We start from the raw sequence: 19516 nt of genomic DNA on the forward strand, positions 1-19516 counted from the left end.
CTCAGGTAACTAGAGCTAAGCTGTAAATAATTCCCAGAAGTCGTTCTAAAGGGATCTTTAATAATGATCAAATAGTTATCATCAGCATTTTGTTTGAGCAAAACTGCGTGAGTTCATGAAAAGTCTTATTGGCTTACCAATCCCCATTATATTTTGTTTCCGTGATTTGTTTAGTAAATTCAATCTTCATAGACAGTATAAAGGTTAGTTCAGCTTCTAGAGAGATGAATAACCACAAATTCCAAGTTAGCGAGTTCTGACTTAAGCAGTGTTAGTCTATCTTCTGACCTATGGTGTTAGGTTAGAAATAGCATGTACTTTATAAACTGATCTGTCATTGAAGAAGTGATGAGCTGACTCTTACCAGGGATGTAGAAGGCTTCTGATTAACCAGTTCCTTCAGGGAGGCTGCCAGTCTTCCAAGTGTGCAGGAACAATGCATAATCCCCAGTGGATTGTCCTTACAGAATTAAGCTCTCGTAACTCTTACTGTGAATTGCCTAAGGAGGTTCATCTGGGGAGCGTCAGCATGGCTGTTTCCCTTCAGGTCCGAGGAGCCTAATTTGTTCTCTGTAGAGAGTGCTTGTGTATCTTAGGTTAAACCCTATTCTAGTGCACGTGAAGAATTGTTCATTCCACTTTGGAGATGTAGTGCAGGACTGTGCCATACCAAATATTCCTTCGTTGCTTTGCTCCAGTGAAAGTTGACCCATTTTCCTTATCAGGTGAAAGACAAGCCATATTCACATGTGCTCATTTTCAAATCTCTTTTTATTTTCCTCGGTCCTAAGACTGCATTAAAATAGCAATCCTCTGTGTTAAGAGAATACACATCTTCTTGTTGCTTTCATCATGGCATTCAATAACTTGTAGACATTGCCATTAAATGTGTTGATCAAACTCAAGCATTAATTCTGAAAGTCAGTTGTTGAGAGGATAAGTCTTTGCGTTAGCTCTCCTCTAGCATCACGTATAGTCCCAGTTTCTGAAGGGCATTGTCACTTGCTGGTGAAACCAGTACACATTGCATCACAACCCACATAGCCTGAAGTATTATTTAGGGTAGACAAAGGGTTTTTAACCAGGGAGTCCCACCTCTAATGTTCTCTCCACAAAGTGACATCATCTGCTGTTGCACTGGTGCCTCCTGCTCCAGTTAAAAACAAGCCAAGAAAAAGCTCTCACGCCATCCTCTACCCTGTTGTGTGGCTCACTGGCGGCATCACCTCCCCGTCAGGCCCTGCATTCAACATCACCCACTCACTGCGTCATTTTCACATCCATGGCCCCTGCGGACTTTGACCTTCAATGCCGGGCCCTTCATTGTGCCAGATGTTGCCAACTCTCAGAGCTCTTAGGAGCCTGGCTTGTCAACCTTGCGGCTCATTCTATGAAAATCGTTCCATTTCTCACTTGGTGTTTCTCATTCCCAATTATGTCATGGGAACCATGTTGGCCAGGAGTAGAAACTTATCCATAAGATAACTTTTAGAAGTGAGGTTAAATGCTGAGAAGCAAAAAAAGAACCCAAGAAAAAATTAGGTGCTAAATATGCACCTAATTAAATGGAGTGCCTTGCCAAATAAAAGATAAGAAATTGTTTTTCTTTACAATAACTTGGAAATATATATTTGGAGACAACAAAATGGAAGCACAGGAAGATGAAAATATATGCTAAGTTGGAAGATGAATGTTTATAAGATCAAAGACACTATGAAAGTGAATTTACATTTCAAGAATCTTACATCTCTTACCAAGAAAATCACACTTCGGAAACAGTTTCATCTGAAAGCTCTATTCAAGTCAGAGGCCGTTAACGATTTAAAAGAAATAATAACTTCCCAAAGGAAAGGATAAAAGGAAGCAGAACCGGTTGCCTTGCTGGTTTTCCTTTCTCTCCTAGATGCTAGAATTATATCTTCAGCTATGATGCCCCTGTAGGGGGTTGTTCTATATGCACGTTTGTATTTTTCTTATGTATATTCTATTTTGTCCTGTTTTTATTAGTATTTGGCATCTATAGACTTTGAAATAAATTTCTATATATGATCTCATTTTCTGATGTGACTATGATCTGGAATTTACACGTACAAGTCCAGCCCGTGTCCGCCGGGGAATGTCCCAGCTGTGTGCCTCTCGCCCACAGGTCAGCAATTGCAGCGGGGCTCCACGGCTACAACGCCACCCTGGTGGGAATACTCATGGCTGTGTTTTCACAGAAGGGAGACTATTTCTGGTGGCTCCTCTTCCCCGTATCTGTCATGTCCATGACTTGGTAAGTTGGACCTGATTTTCAGAATGCTTTTGAAAACTGTATGGGGGAAGGAGGGAATGGGGGCTTACTGTTTAATGGTACAGAGTTTCGGTTTTGCAGGATGAAACACGTTCCAGGGATGGATGGTGGTAGTGGTTGTACAAGGACATGAATAAGCTCATTGCCACTGAACTGCACACTTTAAAATGGTTAAATGGTCAACTTTATTTATGTTTATAACACTCCTTTTAGAAAAATTATTCTCTAAAATTTAGATTCGGGTTATGTCTATTGGAAACAGGAAGTATTAAAACACACTGATGCATATGGCCCTCCAAACACACCTCCCCCTGCCCCCAAGCTTCTGATCTAATTGGTCTTGGTTAGGGATGTTGCCTGGCCATTGGGAGATTTAAAGGCTCCCACGGGGTTCTAAAGTACAACCAAAGTTAGAACCACTCACTAACTACATCAGTTGGTCTTTAACCTGCAGGTTGGAACACAGACTGCTGCTCCCTTCCCCAGGGTTTCTGATTCAGTCCATCTTGGGTGGGATCTGAGAATTTGCATTTCTAACAAGCTCCCAAGTAATGCTGATATGGCTGACCCAGGGATCCCACTTTGAGAACCACTGTGCCTCTGTGAACTCCCCTGCCCCACTCCCTTTGAAAAAGTTCTTTACTAAGGAATGACATCAGCCTCATGGCAGAGTGACAAAAGAATTCTTTACTGAATTCAAAATTTTTTTTTCAAAAATTTTTTTTTAAAACCTGAATCCTCCAAACTAGTTTCTATTTGACACTGTCTTAAATCATTTTTTGGAAGCAAACATTTCCTTCTTATTATAGCATATTTAGAATATAAAATACTAATATCCACACAAGTGAGAAGTATAGCCCACTATGGACAGTGTCTGCAGGAAGGCCGCCCACCCTGGCTGCACCCACAGGTGTGTGGAAGAGAACCTGTCAGCAGGACCAACCTGCTCAGGAGGTAACTTACGACCTGCTCTAAAGAACAGGCTCAAGGACAGGAGGTGTTGCCTGTGGATGCTCTCCACACCCCCTCCCACAATCCAAGAAATTCAGAATTCTGATCTTAAAGTCATGTCTCTTTGAATGAGTCGACAAATGAGCGCACAAACGGGGCCCAGAGACCAACCACCCCAATTCCCCAGCTTACAGACAAGGAAACAGGAATAGTGCCGTGCCCAAGCTCACACAGTCCATCCACTGCTCCAGGACTTAAAACTCTGCCCCACTGAGTTTAAGACCTTTTTCCTCCAGCCAACACCACCTGCATCCTCCCTTGGACAATTGTTTCTCTTTTACAAAAATAGATATACTACAGACTGGTGGAAATGATAGACAAGTTGAAGATCATGGTTGCCTCTGGTGGGGAGGGAGGGATATGCGAGTAAGATCAGCGCATTACACAGGGGACTTTAGCTGCGTAGACAGTGTTTTATTTCAAATGTCTTAAATACTTCCAAAATGTTTTAGAAACCTAGATTTATAGCTCACTGTGAGCAACCCCAGAGCATAATTTTTCAAACGTCAAATAGGCTAGGAGTTAATTTTTGACTTGATGTGAGAATTATTCTCTCTATGACAGGATTTATCCCAAGTGTGTTTGGATTTTAGAGAGTTGTTTGTTTATGAGCTGGTTCATTTCTTTATTTTTTTTTTCTGTGAAAAGTTTTTCATCACAGCACTTCAGGGACGTACTTGTGAAATCTCCATAGCACGTGCAGAGATTTGGTTTGTCAGCATGGCTTGTCACATGCATATTCTTCCATTCTGATCTGCTGTTGTTTTTAGTCCACTTTTCACAAGTGCATTGAACTCCATATTCTGCAAATGGGACCTCCCTGTCTTCACCCTGCCTTTCAACATGGTGTTGTCCATGTACCTTTCGGCCACGGGATGTTACAGTCCATTCTTCCCAAGCATAGTCATCAAACCTGTAAGCGCCGTTCCCAATGTCACCTGGCCCGACCTCAGTGGCCTACAGGTAAGGTACACTGTCTCCTCACATTTTCCTCAGGCTCTGGAAGACACCCAGTGTCCTCCTGGGCATCAGAGCCTTACAGAGACTCAGCTCTAGGGAGGCCTTGTTGTCTTTGTCTTGTCAGCTAAAGCATTGTTTCTACCCCAAAGCTTTGGGCTCTAAGGGAGTTTTTAAAATGACTATTTGGTCGGAGCTAACTGTTCCCCCTCTTCTCCTAAGATCTGCAGTGCTAACTCCAAAGTATAGCTCCACTGGAAGTCAGAAATGCTACTGCAAAACTGGCCATTGATGGGTGGCTGGTTAGCTCAGTTGGTTGGAGTGTGGTGCTGCTAACACCAGGGTTTCTGGTTCAGTCCCTTCATGGGCCCCTGTGAGCTACACCCTCTTTAAAAGGGTCAACTATGTCATTGGAGCATGAAAGTAATATGTACCCAATGACCGTGGCTGTTTCCCAATTAATAAAAAAAAAAAGAGTTACTAAATAAGAGATGATTGAAAAAAAAATGGCCCTTGTTGGGGTATGTGTGCTGAGGTAGGGGCCTCCAGCCTAGGGTTAAGTCCTCCACGACCTGCTTCCTCCAATCCAAAGTACTTGCTGCTTACTGTTATAACTCAGCATAGAACCTCTCTGTTCTGCTTTTGCTTATGGTCAATCTCACAGAATATGTAAAATAATTCAGGTTTCTCAAGCTTTGGTCGGCATCAGAAACATGGTTTATAAAATGCCAATACAAGCACCTGGTAATAACCTCTGGGGGTGTGGTCTGGGAATCTATATTAACAAGCGCCCCCAGTAATTGCATTGTGGGCCAGAGTTTGAGAACTGCTATCATAGGCTGTATACTATGTATCTCTTTACAGATGTGCATAGAGAGAATATCATTTTTAAAAACCTGGTTAACCCAAGTCCAGTTCCAGCTTTTCCTATTGTTTTTAATAATCAAGAAACCAAATTAAGGTTTCTTGATTATTAAAAACAAGAGAATACTTGAAATCAGAAGAAAACCAAAGAAACTTTACCTTTTCTAATGTGCAAAAGACTGGTTTTCCCACTATCAGGTTATAAAATACCTTCTGCTATCCTCTTTGCTGAGAGATCAAAACATGTGAGGAGCTCAGGTAGTCTTCTCTTTAGCTTCTTGCCCAGAAAATGAATGGGACTATTTGGGAATAACTCAGAAGAAAAATCAAAAATTTATTATAACTCCCCATGAAAAATATTATAAAATAGTATTCATTGATCTGTCTAAAACTGTACTGTCCAATACAGTAGCTATTAGCTCCCGTGTGGCTATTTTAATTTAAATGCAAAATTAATTTAAATTAATATTTACACTTTCATTCCTTAGCCTCACTAGCCACATTTCAGGTGCTCAATAGCCATATGTATTGGACAGCACAGATACAGAATATTCCATCACCAAAAGCTCTATTGGACAGTGTTGGTCTGGGCAAGTGAGGATCTTATCTTTCTCCTCCTTCTGAACTACCACCCCAACATTAGCACACTTCTTTCCCATCTCACCCAACTCCCCACCTCCCCGGCAACCTGAGAGAGAGTTCGGTTGGACGTGCCATGTCAAATTCCCATCTAGAAGAAACAGGAAATGATCGTGTGTAAATATGAGGATCCAGAATGGCTGGAAGAACTTAGGGCCCATCTGAGGGTAGACTCAAACTCACAGGATGGTCCTATGCACTGAGCAAGGACCAAGCCAGCATCTGGAAGCCAGCATTAGATCCAGCCGAATGCATGAAGGGAGAGGACCCTTCCTTGTGCCAAAGCGGGGCATCCCTTTATCAGTCACTGCCTCCCAAAGGTCCTTGCCAAAAAGGTCCATATATGACCTGGAAAAGGTAGAAGGAGCAAGATAGGAGGTGGGAAGGCATCTTTCAGTAAACGCTGTTGGTCAAAAAGGAACTCACATGGCTAACTGTGCCTGTCCTGACCCTACCAGAAGTATTGTTATAAAGAATTATCATTTTTTTCCCTCGAATGAAACCTTGTACCTTCCTGAGAGCTGCCATTCTGTGAACACATTAGCCGACTCCAGGTCTCAGCCAGAAGGCAGAATTGGGACATTTACATGTATTCTTGTGTTTTGAGGACTGACTGTTGTTGATAACTGTAATAAGCTAAGGTTTAACTTGATTTAAATTAATACATGTTCTCACTAACAACGGAAGTGTAAATAGGGTCCTAATTCTCAAACTTGCCGATAATTGCTTCTGAATGGAGGCTAAGACAACCTGACTTCAGGTCTCTGGCCCTCGCCTTAACCACCAAGTTGCATGGGAGTGATCATATCTCTCTGGACTGTAGCGATGCTTGGATGGATTGCACCCGGCACTGATGGACAGTTAAAAACAATAGACGTGTAAGCTGTGGTCCTTGCCATCCTTACTGGGAAATGTGGCAGATCCTCACAGTGGGGGCAGTGATGCCACACTGGAAGCTTATCAGCTACCAAGGCCAAGTGTCAGCACAAAGAGGAGAGCCAGTGAGTAAGGGGGAGTTTGGAGAAGGCAGGCTCCACGTGCACCAGCGATGGGCTGGTGTATCTCTGGGGATAAAGCAGAAAAATGACTGAGATTTTTCTGGAAAGAGAGAGAGAGAATTTTTTAAAATTAGAAACACTGATCTTGAAAGATAAGATATGCTAAAGAATATTACTTTGTATATGTTTGCGGGTGTCCTATAGGTTTCTGTCTAATTGTTTTAATGTCTTTATTTCCTAAATCATTTTTGCAGTTATTGAAATCCCTGCCTGTGGGTGTTGGTCAGATATATGGTTGTTACAGTCCATGGACAGGGGGCATTTTCCTATTCGCCATCCTACTCTCCTCCCCCCTCATGTGTCTGCACGCTGCCATCGGATCGTTGCTGGGGATGATAGCAGGTAAGCAGAAGACAGGTTACCAAGTATTGAGCACCTCCTCCGCCCCATGCATTGTCTCAAGCATCTTCTAGACTCCAGACCTTTTCTTGAGGTCCCCGCTTCCCTAAATGGTCCCCAGAGGGACCATTAAGAATTCTCAGATGCTTCTACCACCCCCAGGCTCCTTCCAGAGCATCCTGCCTTTGTCCGCAGCTCTGACTCCTCCTGTCTTACCTAACAGCTCTCAGTATTTCGGTTCCGTTTGAGGACATCTACTTTGGACTGTGGGGTTTCAACAGCTCTCTGGCCTGCATTGCAGTTGGAGGGATGTTCATGGCGCTCACCTGGCAAACCCACCTCCTGGCACTCGCCTGCGGTGAGTATCCAGGCATCTGTGGGAGGGTAGCTTGTGACCCCGGGACCAAAATCCAGGACAAACAGTAAGAGAGGACTGTGTGAGAACCTAGGGCCAGGGTTCAAGTTCAGGGCCCCTGCTATCTAAGTGTGTGACCAGGAGAAGTGATATCCCCTCTCTGCAAGTATTCAAGTCGGCTCTGCCTATCTCAGTGGTTATGGTGACAACAGGGGAGCCTGGGGCATTGGTACCCATTTTACAATAAGTGTATGTTAGGGGATAGGAACTCAACTTGTCCTGTGTTCTTCATGCTAATCATTTGATCCAAGAAACTCAAAGAAAATAGCCGAAGCTAAATACAGAGCCCTTTCCCCTGGTGCATCAGGTGGGATTCCGTGTGGTCCTTTGAGAATCACATTAAGGCAACTGTCCTCAGACTTGAGTGTACGGCAAATTAGCTGGAAGGCTTGTTAAAACGCAGGTTGCTGGACCCATCTCCACACCCTGATTCACTGTTAGTGGTGGAGGAAGGAGTTTGCCTTTCTAACCAAATGCCAAGGAGGGCTGGTGCTATTGTTCTGGGGGTGGCATTTTGAGAATTGTTGTATTCATCCTTCTGACCCCAGTATTCTAGTGCCGACCCCGCCTGCAGGCACTAGAAGGGGTTCTGGAGATCTCCACTCCATCCTTCTCATTTTACTGTCGGGGTACTAAGTCTAGGAAGATAAAGTGGTGTGCTGAAAAGCATGCAGTCAATTAGAGGGAAATGTAAACACAGAATCTAGCAACCTCCAGAGTTATGCACGTTACACTACTCTACTTCCCTTTAGTAGCTTTCATGCATTAGGTAAAAACACACCTCAGGTGACTTGGATTTGAAAAGCTAATGGATTTCTCAAGTCATTGTAAGGCGATGCTTATTTTCCCATAGCCTCTGTGTCCCTAATTCAATACAAGTAAGAGCATTTAACATAATGAGCTAGAGTGAAGGAAATGGCACTCCCTAAGGGACAAAGGAGTGGAAGGATAGTGAAATATGCAGAAATTACTTCCAATCTAATGGAAATATTTGTCTAGAGTCAGCTTATCACAGATTAATTAATCCATGGTATCCAAACCATTATTAAAATGGTGGACCATATATCAGACAGGATTTAGAATGGATCCTTACATTGGGAAAGAGGTGAGATGGGACCACGGATTTCTAAGGCCTCATTCAATTTTGATTTTCCAAAGCTGTAGCAAGATTAACAAAACTCAAGTTACTGTGGTTTTGCTACTTATATGTCATTTTGCCAATTTCTTTGTAGTTACACGGCTATTTCACCTATAATAGCCCTGTCAAAACTTTTTGCTCATTTTCCCATATTTGCTCACAAGCTTAGGACAAAAGAGAAAGCTACAGACAGATTATATGGCCACCTGAGCTCAGCTGGATTAGAATTTTTATTCTGAGGTTAGTTTGAGGTTTCACACCTTCATTTGGAGTGCATATCTTTGGTTTTCTGGGTTGGCAGTAGCAGCAAATACATATTAAACACTCATGATACAACCCAGATAGTACTGGGAAGAGCTAGTGATTTAGAAGCTTTATATCCCACGTAGTTCCTGCACACAGAGTGTTATAGTCAAGGGCAGAAGCTGAGAGAGAGAGAGAAGGAGGGGGAGGGGAGAGAGGGAGAGAGGGAGAGAACCCAAGGGAGACTATACAGTGTTTATAGCAGAACAAGGAGACGTCTACAGTACAAAATTCTTGGGTGAACGTCACAGTTCAGAATCACCAAGAAGCACCTCCTAGAGAAGGTGACATTTCTATAAGTCCTAAAAACTAAGAGGAGGACGTCTAGTTGTTGGGGAGGATCGTGTGGACCAGCATGGGGACAGCCTGAGCACATCCTTAGCGCTCAAGCAGAATGTTTTGGTCACAAGAGTTGCTGATGAGGTCTTGACAGACCATGGAAAGGGAAGAAGCCAAAGGCATTTGCAGATGTATTTCCCCAAAGCGGGAATATCTTCATTATTTTCTTTATTATCAAAGGAGTACGGACTTACTGTACAAGAAAAAAAACAAACAAAAATTCAATCAATATGGAATAGTATAAAGCAGATGGTACTAATCCTCCATCCTACTCCCTGGATAGAACATTTTTGCCTCCCTCTTATAAGGACTCTGTGATTACATTGTGCCCACTTGAATAATCCAGGATAATCTCCCCATCTCAAGATTTTTAACTTCATCTCCTCTACAAAGTCCCTTTTGCCATGTAAGGTAACATATTCACAGGTTCTGGGAATTAGGACGTGGACATCTTTGGGGACCTTTATTCTGGGGACCATTTGGAGACTATGCCAACCTTTCTTTGGGTAGATCAGATTTTGTTTACTAATTTAGTATAATCATTAAGGCAATATATTGAATCAGTCAAGAGCCCAGACCCTGGTGCCAAAATCCAAGCTCTGCCAATTTTAATTTCAGTAGATGCCAAGTTCACCCCACAAAGACCATACTAGTTTCCCCTGCCACCGACAGCATGTAAGAGTGCCCATTTCATCTGCACTGAGTCCTGTAAGTGTTTTTCATCTTTGGACGTAAAGTTTTAAGACAGACCTCCAACCCCTCTTGTTAAGCAAATCTCACAGGTAAAATACCACAGCAAGTTTCAGCTTGCCCACATCACCTTGATACTGCCAAACTGAAAACCAACCACGTCAGCCAAGGTAAATAAATGACGGATGTTTATTACAGAGGTGCTCTTTTATTGGTTCATGTGGCTTTATCAGGAGGAAAACTTGGGAAACTCTGGTAGAACTTGGCAATGCTGCCTTCTCTGCCTCTACACCAGAAACTGCTTAGGACAAGGAATTCCTCACTTTCATCATGTTATAAGTGCAGACTGTAAACACATTTTTGTACCTCTTTCTCATGATGGGGTTATCATAGTAGGACTCACGCATGGTGGTCTGTTGGGAGAGATATTGTCTGTGATGAGCGGAAATCCAGTCTTCCCTTCAGCACTCCAGGGCTTTTCTCTCCCTTGGCCACTCAGAGCCCTGTCAGGGTCATCACCTTCAAACCATGGTGTGCAGGATTTCACCTGTGATGAAGGCTTTTCCAGTCCGACTCAGTGAGTCTTGTTGATGAGCAGCTACCGTTAGATAGTCTGACACTCTTCCTGTGGAGGGAAAATCTGTGTGAAGTTGGAGATCCGTTTGAAACAGCATAACAGTATGAGACTTGAGTGCCAAGATTATGTCTTGGAAGGTATTTATAGGAGAGAAATAGCAATAAGGTCTCAGGAGCTCAGAGGAAGTGTCATGGAAGAGAGAGTGCTCAAGAGAGCAGGGACAGTGTCCCCAGTGCTTAGACAAGGGCCTGGGAATATTTGTTGAATGAATGAGTGAATGAATGAATGAATGAATGAATGAATGAATGGAAGAAATAGGGAAAAAAAAGAATGAAATTATTGAAACCAAGCACAGAAACCCTTCCACTGCAAGCTGTGACACACTTCTGCTCAGAGCTGTATATCTTAATCCCATGGTGACAGGGATTAAGTGGTGACAGGGGTAAATTTACAGCTATTGTTTGTGGAAATACATGATTTCATTTGAGATGCATCTCCTCCCTGTAAAGTATGTCTGCAAGTTGCCCTTTTAGATGATGAAGCTGGATTCTGAGAAGTTCAGTGATTTTCTGTACAACAAAAAATGGCAGAGCTGGAATTTGAAGCCCAGACATTTTCCAAAAACAAGCTTTTCCCACTAGCATGAGACAATGGAGATGTGAAAGAATTAGGTCTCCTGTTGAACAAAAATATACCAGGATAGAAATACAAAATATTGACAAAAGGATGGGAATGAGGGATCACAGAGTCCTCCCCACCATTTCCTGCCCCGCCCCCCAAGGTAGCCAATAGGATTTCTCACCGCACAGGAGGGCTAGATAGTGAGTATGTCTAACAGTGAGTGACCAAGTGTGAAGGTCATTCTTCAGGCCGTCTCCTTGAGCCCCCTCTGCAACCAAAACTGAGGAATTGGTGAGCCCCTACTTGAGATCTTTGTTTTTGGAAGTCACACATATACTCAAATTACCTACTCTAAGATTCACGCTCAAAGTAAATTTTAAAGTAGCATGTTTATTCATTGATGACCTGTAGGCCAGCATTAATGGTATTTGGAAAAATGTTATTCTGGGAGGAATCCTAAGTTAGTATTCAGTTACCGCTGATTTCTGAGTAACTACCTTCTTATCTTTTAATACCATGATTATTTTGTAACTGTAACTATAAACTGTAAAATTTATAACTGTAAACAGGTAATGGCCTGTTTATATGAGAATCCCAGATGCAGTGAAATTGTGTAGAAACTATACTATCTCAAGAAACATTCATAAATTTCCTTTTAATTCAACTTGGATAAAATAATAGAGAACTTTATTAGCCATGGAAGACCTTTTCCTTAAGTATCAGCAATAGCAACAACAAAATAGTAACCGCAGAAGAGCCACCTTCATTGAGTACTTACTGTGTGCTAAGCCCAAGCATCTCCTTTCATGCTCACACCAGCTCGTGAGAGAAGTAACCCTATTACCTCCTTTGTACAAGCGAGGAAATGGAGGCTTAGGACAGAGGCCACCAAGCTCCTACGTGGTGGAGTCTGGATGCAAACCCAGACATGCTGACTCTAAGCTCACACTCGTAACGAGGGTGCTGGGCTAGCTGGCAAAATGCGGAAGTTTGCATTCCAGGGGATTTATACATTTCATTTCCTGTAATGAAATGAAACCTACCAAGCATTGTTCTTTCTTCTTTTTTGTAGCCCTGTTCACTGCCTACCTTGGAGGCAGCATGGCACACCTGATGGCTGTGGTGAGTTTGCTTTGATCTTGCTTTGTCATCAGCATGATTGATCAGTTTTCAATGATATGGAAACTGAAGTCCACACGGGTGGTGTCCCATGGCAGGATCCACGACTGCGACAACCACCACTTGCCCTTCTCCTGCACCTGCTATCCTCACTCACCTTCCAGCATCACAGTAAACTTTATTCCAAACTACAATCACCAAACTACAATCACCAACTTAGGTTGTATAACATATTATCAAGTTCATACTCTAAATCTGAGTGTCAAGAAGTTGACTTTAGGATATCTTTTACTTAAACAGAAAGCCAGGACTGTGTAGTAGTTGAGAAAGCAGGAAAGGGAAGAAAAGGATAACTGGCTAAAGACCCAGATTTTTTTTAATCAAATCAATAGTTTTTCATATCCCTTGTCTTTATTTAAATCTCCCATCAGTCATCAGTAAGACGGATTCAGACCCATGTCCTGGCTGACTTATTTGACAGACAAAATCATTACCCATTAAGTACCTCCTGTCATTCTCTCTTTCCTTTTCAGCACTGTCCTGCCCTTTGACCTTCTTTTTCCCACTCCCCTGAGGAGCCCAGTATCCTCTGACTGTTCCAGGATCCCTACCTCCCGGTGCCCCGAATGTTTTTCTCTCTTCTACACCCACCATTTCAAATGATGCAGGGCCAGTTTCTGATAGCTCAATCCATGTTGACAAGGCCATGGCTACTAATGGGTCAAGATAGTACTCAGCCCTCTCCACAGCAACCTAGAAAGTTTATCTGGGAGTGTCCTCTGGGGACAATAGCTTTCTGGTGGAAAGTCAATGTGACATTACAGGCATGACAGGGAGTACATTAGAGCATTGTGGGGCCCTTCGAATCCCAACAAAGATTCACAGACATCAGTCCATGGACCAGAATTGGGCAGGCTACACAACAGAGTCAGCTAGGGAGACGCTGAAGAACACAGATCCTTAGGCCCCCCGTTCTTTGGCATTTCTGATACAGTGGATCTGGAATGGAATGTGGGCATCTGTGTTTTTTAACGCTCCCATCAGATGAGTCTGACGTACGGTCAAGTTTGGGTACCATCACACTCAGGGTGTCCATACATAGAGCCAGACCTTACCACGTGCATGGTGTATGCTCAGAGTTACGTGAGTTTCCAGAGATAGCACAGAAGAAAGACCCACAAGGAGCTTAGAGTCTATTTGGGAAACAGAGTGAGAAAAGGTAAAGCAAGTGAAGTCCAAGACCTAGTGTGGGTAGAAGTCAAGTAGGGAGAGGTCACCGCGGGCTGAACTAATCAAAGAAGGCCTTGTGAGTGTGATGAGTGGCCAAGAACCATTGGTAGTTTGCTAAGTATCATCTCTGTGTGCCAAATATCATCTTGGCACATCTGGTGTAAGAAATCTGAATGTAGGAGTGAGGGGGAGGGAAACATATATACGATAGAAACAAAACTGGCCACCCTAAAGAATGGATGATGACATTTCAGTTGCTAAATGCCCTGAGATCTTAGCCTCAGTCTCTGTGGGCATAAGCAGAGTCCAGAGCAACGGCCCCAGTGGTTCCTCCCCCTGGGCAGAGTGAGAATAGAGTGAAGGGTAATGCTCTGTGCAGATTAGCTTTCCAACAGGATCTCCAAAGTGAGTGTGGCTTGTCACTTCTTCCTCAGGTTGGATTGCCAGCTTGTACCTGGCCCTTCTGTTTGGCCACACTACTCTTCCTCTTGGTGACCACGAAAAACCCCAACATCTACAGAATGCCCCTCAGCAAAGTCACTTATCCTGAAGAAAATCGCATCTTCTACCTACAAGCCAGGAAAAGGATGGTTGAAAGCCCTCTGTGAGAGCAGCCCCCACCACAGCCATGGTCACAAGTCATTTCTGACTACCTGCCCCGGTTGATTTCCAAGGTCTCGGCACACTGTTGTTTTTCACTAGTAACCACTTTCCTACTGACCCATCAGCAACCAGCAACGTGTTCTTATGCTCATTTTGTAGTTTTCTTTTAAACTTCAGGAACATCCCTCAACATGAGACAGACACATCCAGACGATGTGCTCTGGCTATGGAATTATGACCCCTCATGGGGCATTGGCACTGTAATATATTTATAAAGCCAAAATGCTCCAGCAGAAAGAGGAAGTGAGACTAGAGCTAATTATTGGTATTTATTGATATTTTGGGTATTTGGTTGGTTCAATGACGTTAACAGTATTAAAAATTAAGCTCTATAAATCAACTAAGCCTTAAGGGAATGGAATTCACGGTCACCAAGTCAAAGTCAACCCAGAATTCTCAGAGAAGCAGTTTGGCCCGTGAAGATCAATGCAAGTCACACGTCACAGCTGTGATCAACACTGCAGGGGTGCGGGCTGATCACTGAGCTTGTTCCTGTCCCCTCAGCAGGGTGGCCTCAGTGCTGTCATCGTGTGGGTGACAATCACAGGGGACAGCTGGATTTTTTTCAGGCTGTCAGAGCTGCATTAGGAGAAAGGATTTTTGTCAGTCCAAGTTACTCTGTATTGTTACTGCTCTTGGAGGTTGCAAAGGATTTTTTAGGTACAGGTTATTATCTTGTTCTTCTGAGAATGGATTTGTCTTCAATGAGATAAAATAAGAGACGTTCCTGGCTTAACCAGGTCCTAGATATTAAAGAAAATTTACATTTTTAAAAAATACTCAGCACAGCTATTTTTACTTTAATCCCTAAATTGATTTTGTATATGCCACAAATGCATAGAGTTAAGTCAACATCCTAGGGCCCTTTAAAGGTACCTTTTCAATTCATTTGATGATGTCTTATATGTTATAAAGACTGAAAGTTAAGGTCAGATTGCTTCTGGGTGGTTAGAAGTTTTTGAATTGCTGACTTTAAAAAAAATCATTATTTTCTGAACATGCACAATATTCTCACTCAGAAACCAATGGTATTTGAACCACCAAAAAATACTATAGATAAAGGATTTTCTTTTATTTTTAATTTAAACTTATCAGTTCTATAAGGATTCTATAACCTAATGTGCTGAAGATGCCAGTGGAAAATTCTGCCCAGCACCTTCCACCTCATTACGTATCGATTCAATATCCTGGAGGATGCAAAAAGTAAAACTGTGGAATCCTAAAGGTTTTTCCCTCTTTGGGTTTTCAGGGTTCAGTGCAGAATATACAGTTTACTGAGTGAATAAACTTAAAAAGGGAAGTAAACTTACAAATATTTTAGGAAGAAGCTCACTTCTTCCTTTTCTCAGGAAAATAAACATTGTTCCAATTTTAAAACCCTATGACCAAAGCCTTTTGAAACCATGAACTTGCAGCTGTCATAGAGGCATGTGTATATTCCTGTGGAAAAACTAAATCTTCAGTGTTTGAACTGAAATCTCCCTTGTTAGACAATTTGTGAAATAAGATTTGGGGGAAAACTAAAAAGCAAGCATAACCAAAGATAACCAGGCATGAAGAACCTGGGCGGTGGTTGGGTGAACGAGAGGCCTCTGAAATGTCTCCAAGTTGTTCTTCAGAATGAAGTTCTGTATAATGTGCTAATTACATACCTGCTCCCCTGTGCTCAGACAGACTTGTAAATAGGAACATTTTAAAGCCTTGTACATTGTTTAATTTAAATGGTATTAATTTTCTCAAGCTATTTTTGTTACTAAGCATTGTCCTAAATTGAGTATTTTATAAGTTTTCTTAGGGAGCACTTAATATTTTTTTCTATTGTCTCTATAACACATTTCTACATAAGAATACAAATAAATTATTCTCACAGCAGAGTTTTGTGTAAATTTTGTTTAGAAGTCATATATGTCTTTTGTGGCTATCGTGTATATTAATAATCACATGCATGAGTCTGTATTGCTTGTATCTCGAGGTGCTACCATGTTTCCCCGAAAATAAGACCTATCCAGACAATCAGCTGTAATGCATCTTTTAGAGCAAAAATTAATATATGACCTGGTATTATATTATTAATTATGTTATATTTATTATATTATATTATAATTATATTATAATTATATTGTATTATATTATTATTATATTATACCCAGTCTTATAGTAAAATAAGACCGGGTCTTAACGTTAATTTTTGCTCCGAAAGACGCATTAGAGCTGATGGTCGGGCTAGTCTTATTTTCGAGGAAACACCACAGAATCCTATTCCTTTCTTACACTTGGTAATAGTACCAGATGTATTTGAGCAAAGCCTATTCAATTTCACATTTATGGGTCCATCCCCTGGGAAAACCTCTCAACTATCATTGTTCTCTTTACTCAGGTATGAAAATGGATTACTGAGGACAGTTACAGATGTTAAGGGCATGCTCCTAAGACTAGAGATGAATATCCTGAAAGTCAGATTCTATGCGTTTCCAGACAGGTCCTGGGCACTCCATCAGGGTTGACACGGGGCCATGGCACGCCTCAGGAGTCAGCTCTCTAGGACAAGCCACATGGCCGGTGCTTGTCTCTGCCACCCAAGCACTTCTCTTTCACTTCCTTTCATCCATGGTTAGAGTACTTGAAAGAAAACATGGTAAGAATGGAAATTTACTCCAAGTTTCAAAAGCAGACCAAACGGGAAACAAAAGGAGGCCCCAATGGGTTGGTCCCATTGTAGTGCCCTCTGTCAAAACAAAGCCTCTCCTACCTATTGTTTCAAGATAATAAATTTACAAGAATTATCTCATCATTAAACGTCCCCTTTGGTCTGAGGCAGAAAACAGAGAATGTTTTGACGTTCTTCTGCTAAAAACTCCAGACACTGTATACCTCTAGGAGTTACAGGTGCCAATTTGCTTGTTTCCCATGACACCTGATTGGTATGGAATACATTGAGATAGAAGGTTAAGTTCCATGGAAGATGAAGAATTTCTAAGGGGGCTTCTTACAGACAATCTTGCAAGAATATTTTTGTGGTGGTTAAGAATAGAACTAGGTTTTGTGCGTATGAATGTTTCAGCCTTCCCCCTTATCTAACAACTTCCTTCCAAATGATTCCAAAATCTTTAGAGGTTAAATCATCTTCTTGGACCTGCACTGACAACCCCACAGACCATCAGAAGGTTTCTAGCTTCCAGGCCACAGAGTTGTATTTGCTCCAACAATCAGCAATGCAGACCCTGAAGGAATCTAAACAAATACAGTAAATAATAGACTTTCAATGAAGTGAATATAAGCCCTATAAGAGTCTGCTTTCATAGCTCTGAAAATTGAACTATAAAATACATACAATAGATCAAAGCAGATCCGTGCAAAAGAAAAGATTGTTCCCAGGTCTGACCTTAACCTTTATTAAGTATTAACCAGGTCGATGTTAACATACTCATTCCTGAAGCAAGTGTTAGGTCTGACGTGGTAGCAAATTAACCACTGAAGCTTAAGACTTGGGAGCAAACATTGGGGGGGAGGGGTGTTCAGCACTGGGGTGGTGGCCTAGGAACAGGTGTCAGGGGAGATCTCTGTGGTGGAAACGGGCGTGCTGGGGTATCATGGTTTAGTAAATTTAATCATTTAGATCAAGCAGCTCATGCCCCTTGTCTGGTCCTGTACTCACAAGCTATACAGCTTTCGGTGTGGATTTGCCTTCTATGGGAAAAAACGTACTTGTCCATACTCATGAGTTTCTGATCCGCAGTAGTTACATTTTTCATTTTAATTAATATTTTAATTTGATACATAAGTCTTTTAAAGTTTTATTTGTCACTAAAAGCCCAATCACCCCATGATTTTCCCAAAAAAGTTAAATTTCTGAGGCTACAAAGATGGGTGAGGTGGGGAATAGTCAAAGAAAGCCTCCACAAGAACCTGACGTTTATGCTGAGACCTAAATAATAGACTAGAGATGGGCAGATGGAGGAAGCAGTGTTCTTGGTGGAGGGAACCTCATGGATAAAGGCCTTAAGACAAGAAGGAGATTGGTGCTTTCAAGGAACAAGAGAAGATTGATGTAGCTGGAATACGGTGAGTGGATGACCATTGGTGTGGACTTGAGAGACCAATTAGAAGTCCATTGCCGTACTGTGGGAGAGAGGTGGTTGGCATGGACTCCAGGGGTGGCAAGGAGATTAGAGGGAAGTTTATGGGTGTGAGACACAGGAAGTGGAATCCTCAGTCCTTGGTGATGGATGGATGTAGGAAGTGAGGGAGAGGGAGGTATCAAGGATGATTTCCTGATTTCTAGCTCGGGCAATAAGGTGGATGATGCCACTCAATGAATGGGAGCACTGAAGAGTCACTTCTCATGTTACGCATTCTTCCTGGCCAATTCCATTTTTCTCAGGCTTTAATCCACACCCAATGTGCAGCTGTCTACAGGGACTACTCAAAAAGCACCTCCTCAGTTTTAACACATCCAGGACAAATTTCATCTTCAATTATTCTGTTATCCCTCTCATGTTCACTCATGAGGAAATGTCGCACCCTCTAACCAACCACATAAGCCAGAAATAGTGTGCCATCATTGACTTCATTCTCTCACCTCTAGGCAATAGTCCCATTCTAGGGATTCTACCTCCTTGATAGTCCCCATGCATTCATTAATTAGCAAATATTTGTTGAATGACTATTTATTACATGACGGGAACTGGGACTGCAATAGTGAACCAGAAGTCATGGACCTTGCTCTCACCAAAACTTTATGAGGTGAACTGACAAGTAAAGGAGTAAATGGGGTAGTGTGGTGATGAGGATGAGTAAGAGGTAGCCAGGCGACAAGGCTGAAGGAAGAGTATTCCAGTGACTTCTTCCTTCTAAGAAACTCATCTCCCAGAATACTTTCATTTATGTCTTTTCAGCAGAACGGGGTCACATGGCCCTTCTTGGCTGCAAAGGAGTCTAGGAAAGCATGCATCTGGTATTGTCAGCCTCTATTGTAGCAAGTGAGTCTGCCATATTGTAGCAAAAGCAAGATAAAGGGCTATTGAACAAGCAGCCAACACGTTTGCACAGTGGTATATAGTACCACGATACAGTCCTTATGTGCCCAGGCCACAATGGACAGAGCCATGGAGTGACAGACAAGACTGTCTATTGTGAGATTCACAAAGAAGGTTGGGACAGAGACCTAGACCAAGACCTTTTACACAGAAATATTTTGTGGAGTACTTGCTGGACTATTCCCAGAGTGCTTTAGAATACCCCAGCCTCATACAAGGTTTTG

General features: G+C 42.3%; 1 protein-coding gene across 2 annotated transcripts in view; it reads left to right on the forward strand.

Annotated features, from left to right (window-relative positions):
* SLC14A1 (solute carrier family 14 member 1 (Kidd blood group)) overlaps positions 1-16130 on the forward strand; it is a 41603-nt gene extending 25473 nt beyond the window's left edge. For both annotated transcript variants that reach the window (XM_033087582.1, XM_033087583.1), the window contains exons 4-9: positions 2147-2275; positions 4075-4267; positions 7017-7164; positions 7385-7519; positions 12317-12366; positions 14028-16130. In XM_033087582.1, the coding sequence (XP_032943473.1) occupies positions 2147-2275; positions 4075-4267; positions 7017-7164; positions 7385-7519; positions 12317-12366; positions 14028-14201 (829 nt within the window). In that variant the 3' untranslated portion in view covers positions 14202-16130. The remainder of the gene's footprint in view (positions 1-2146; positions 2276-4074; positions 4268-7016; positions 7165-7384; positions 7520-12316; positions 12367-14027) is intronic.
* The last annotated feature ends 3386 nt before the right edge of the window (positions 16131-19516 follow it).

This window comes from Rhinolophus ferrumequinum, chromosome 19 (assembly GCF_004115265.2).
Source record: "Rhinolophus ferrumequinum isolate MPI-CBG mRhiFer1 chromosome 19, mRhiFer1_v1.p, whole genome shotgun sequence".
NCBI lineage: Eukaryota > Metazoa > Chordata > Mammalia > Chiroptera > Rhinolophidae > Rhinolophus > Rhinolophus ferrumequinum.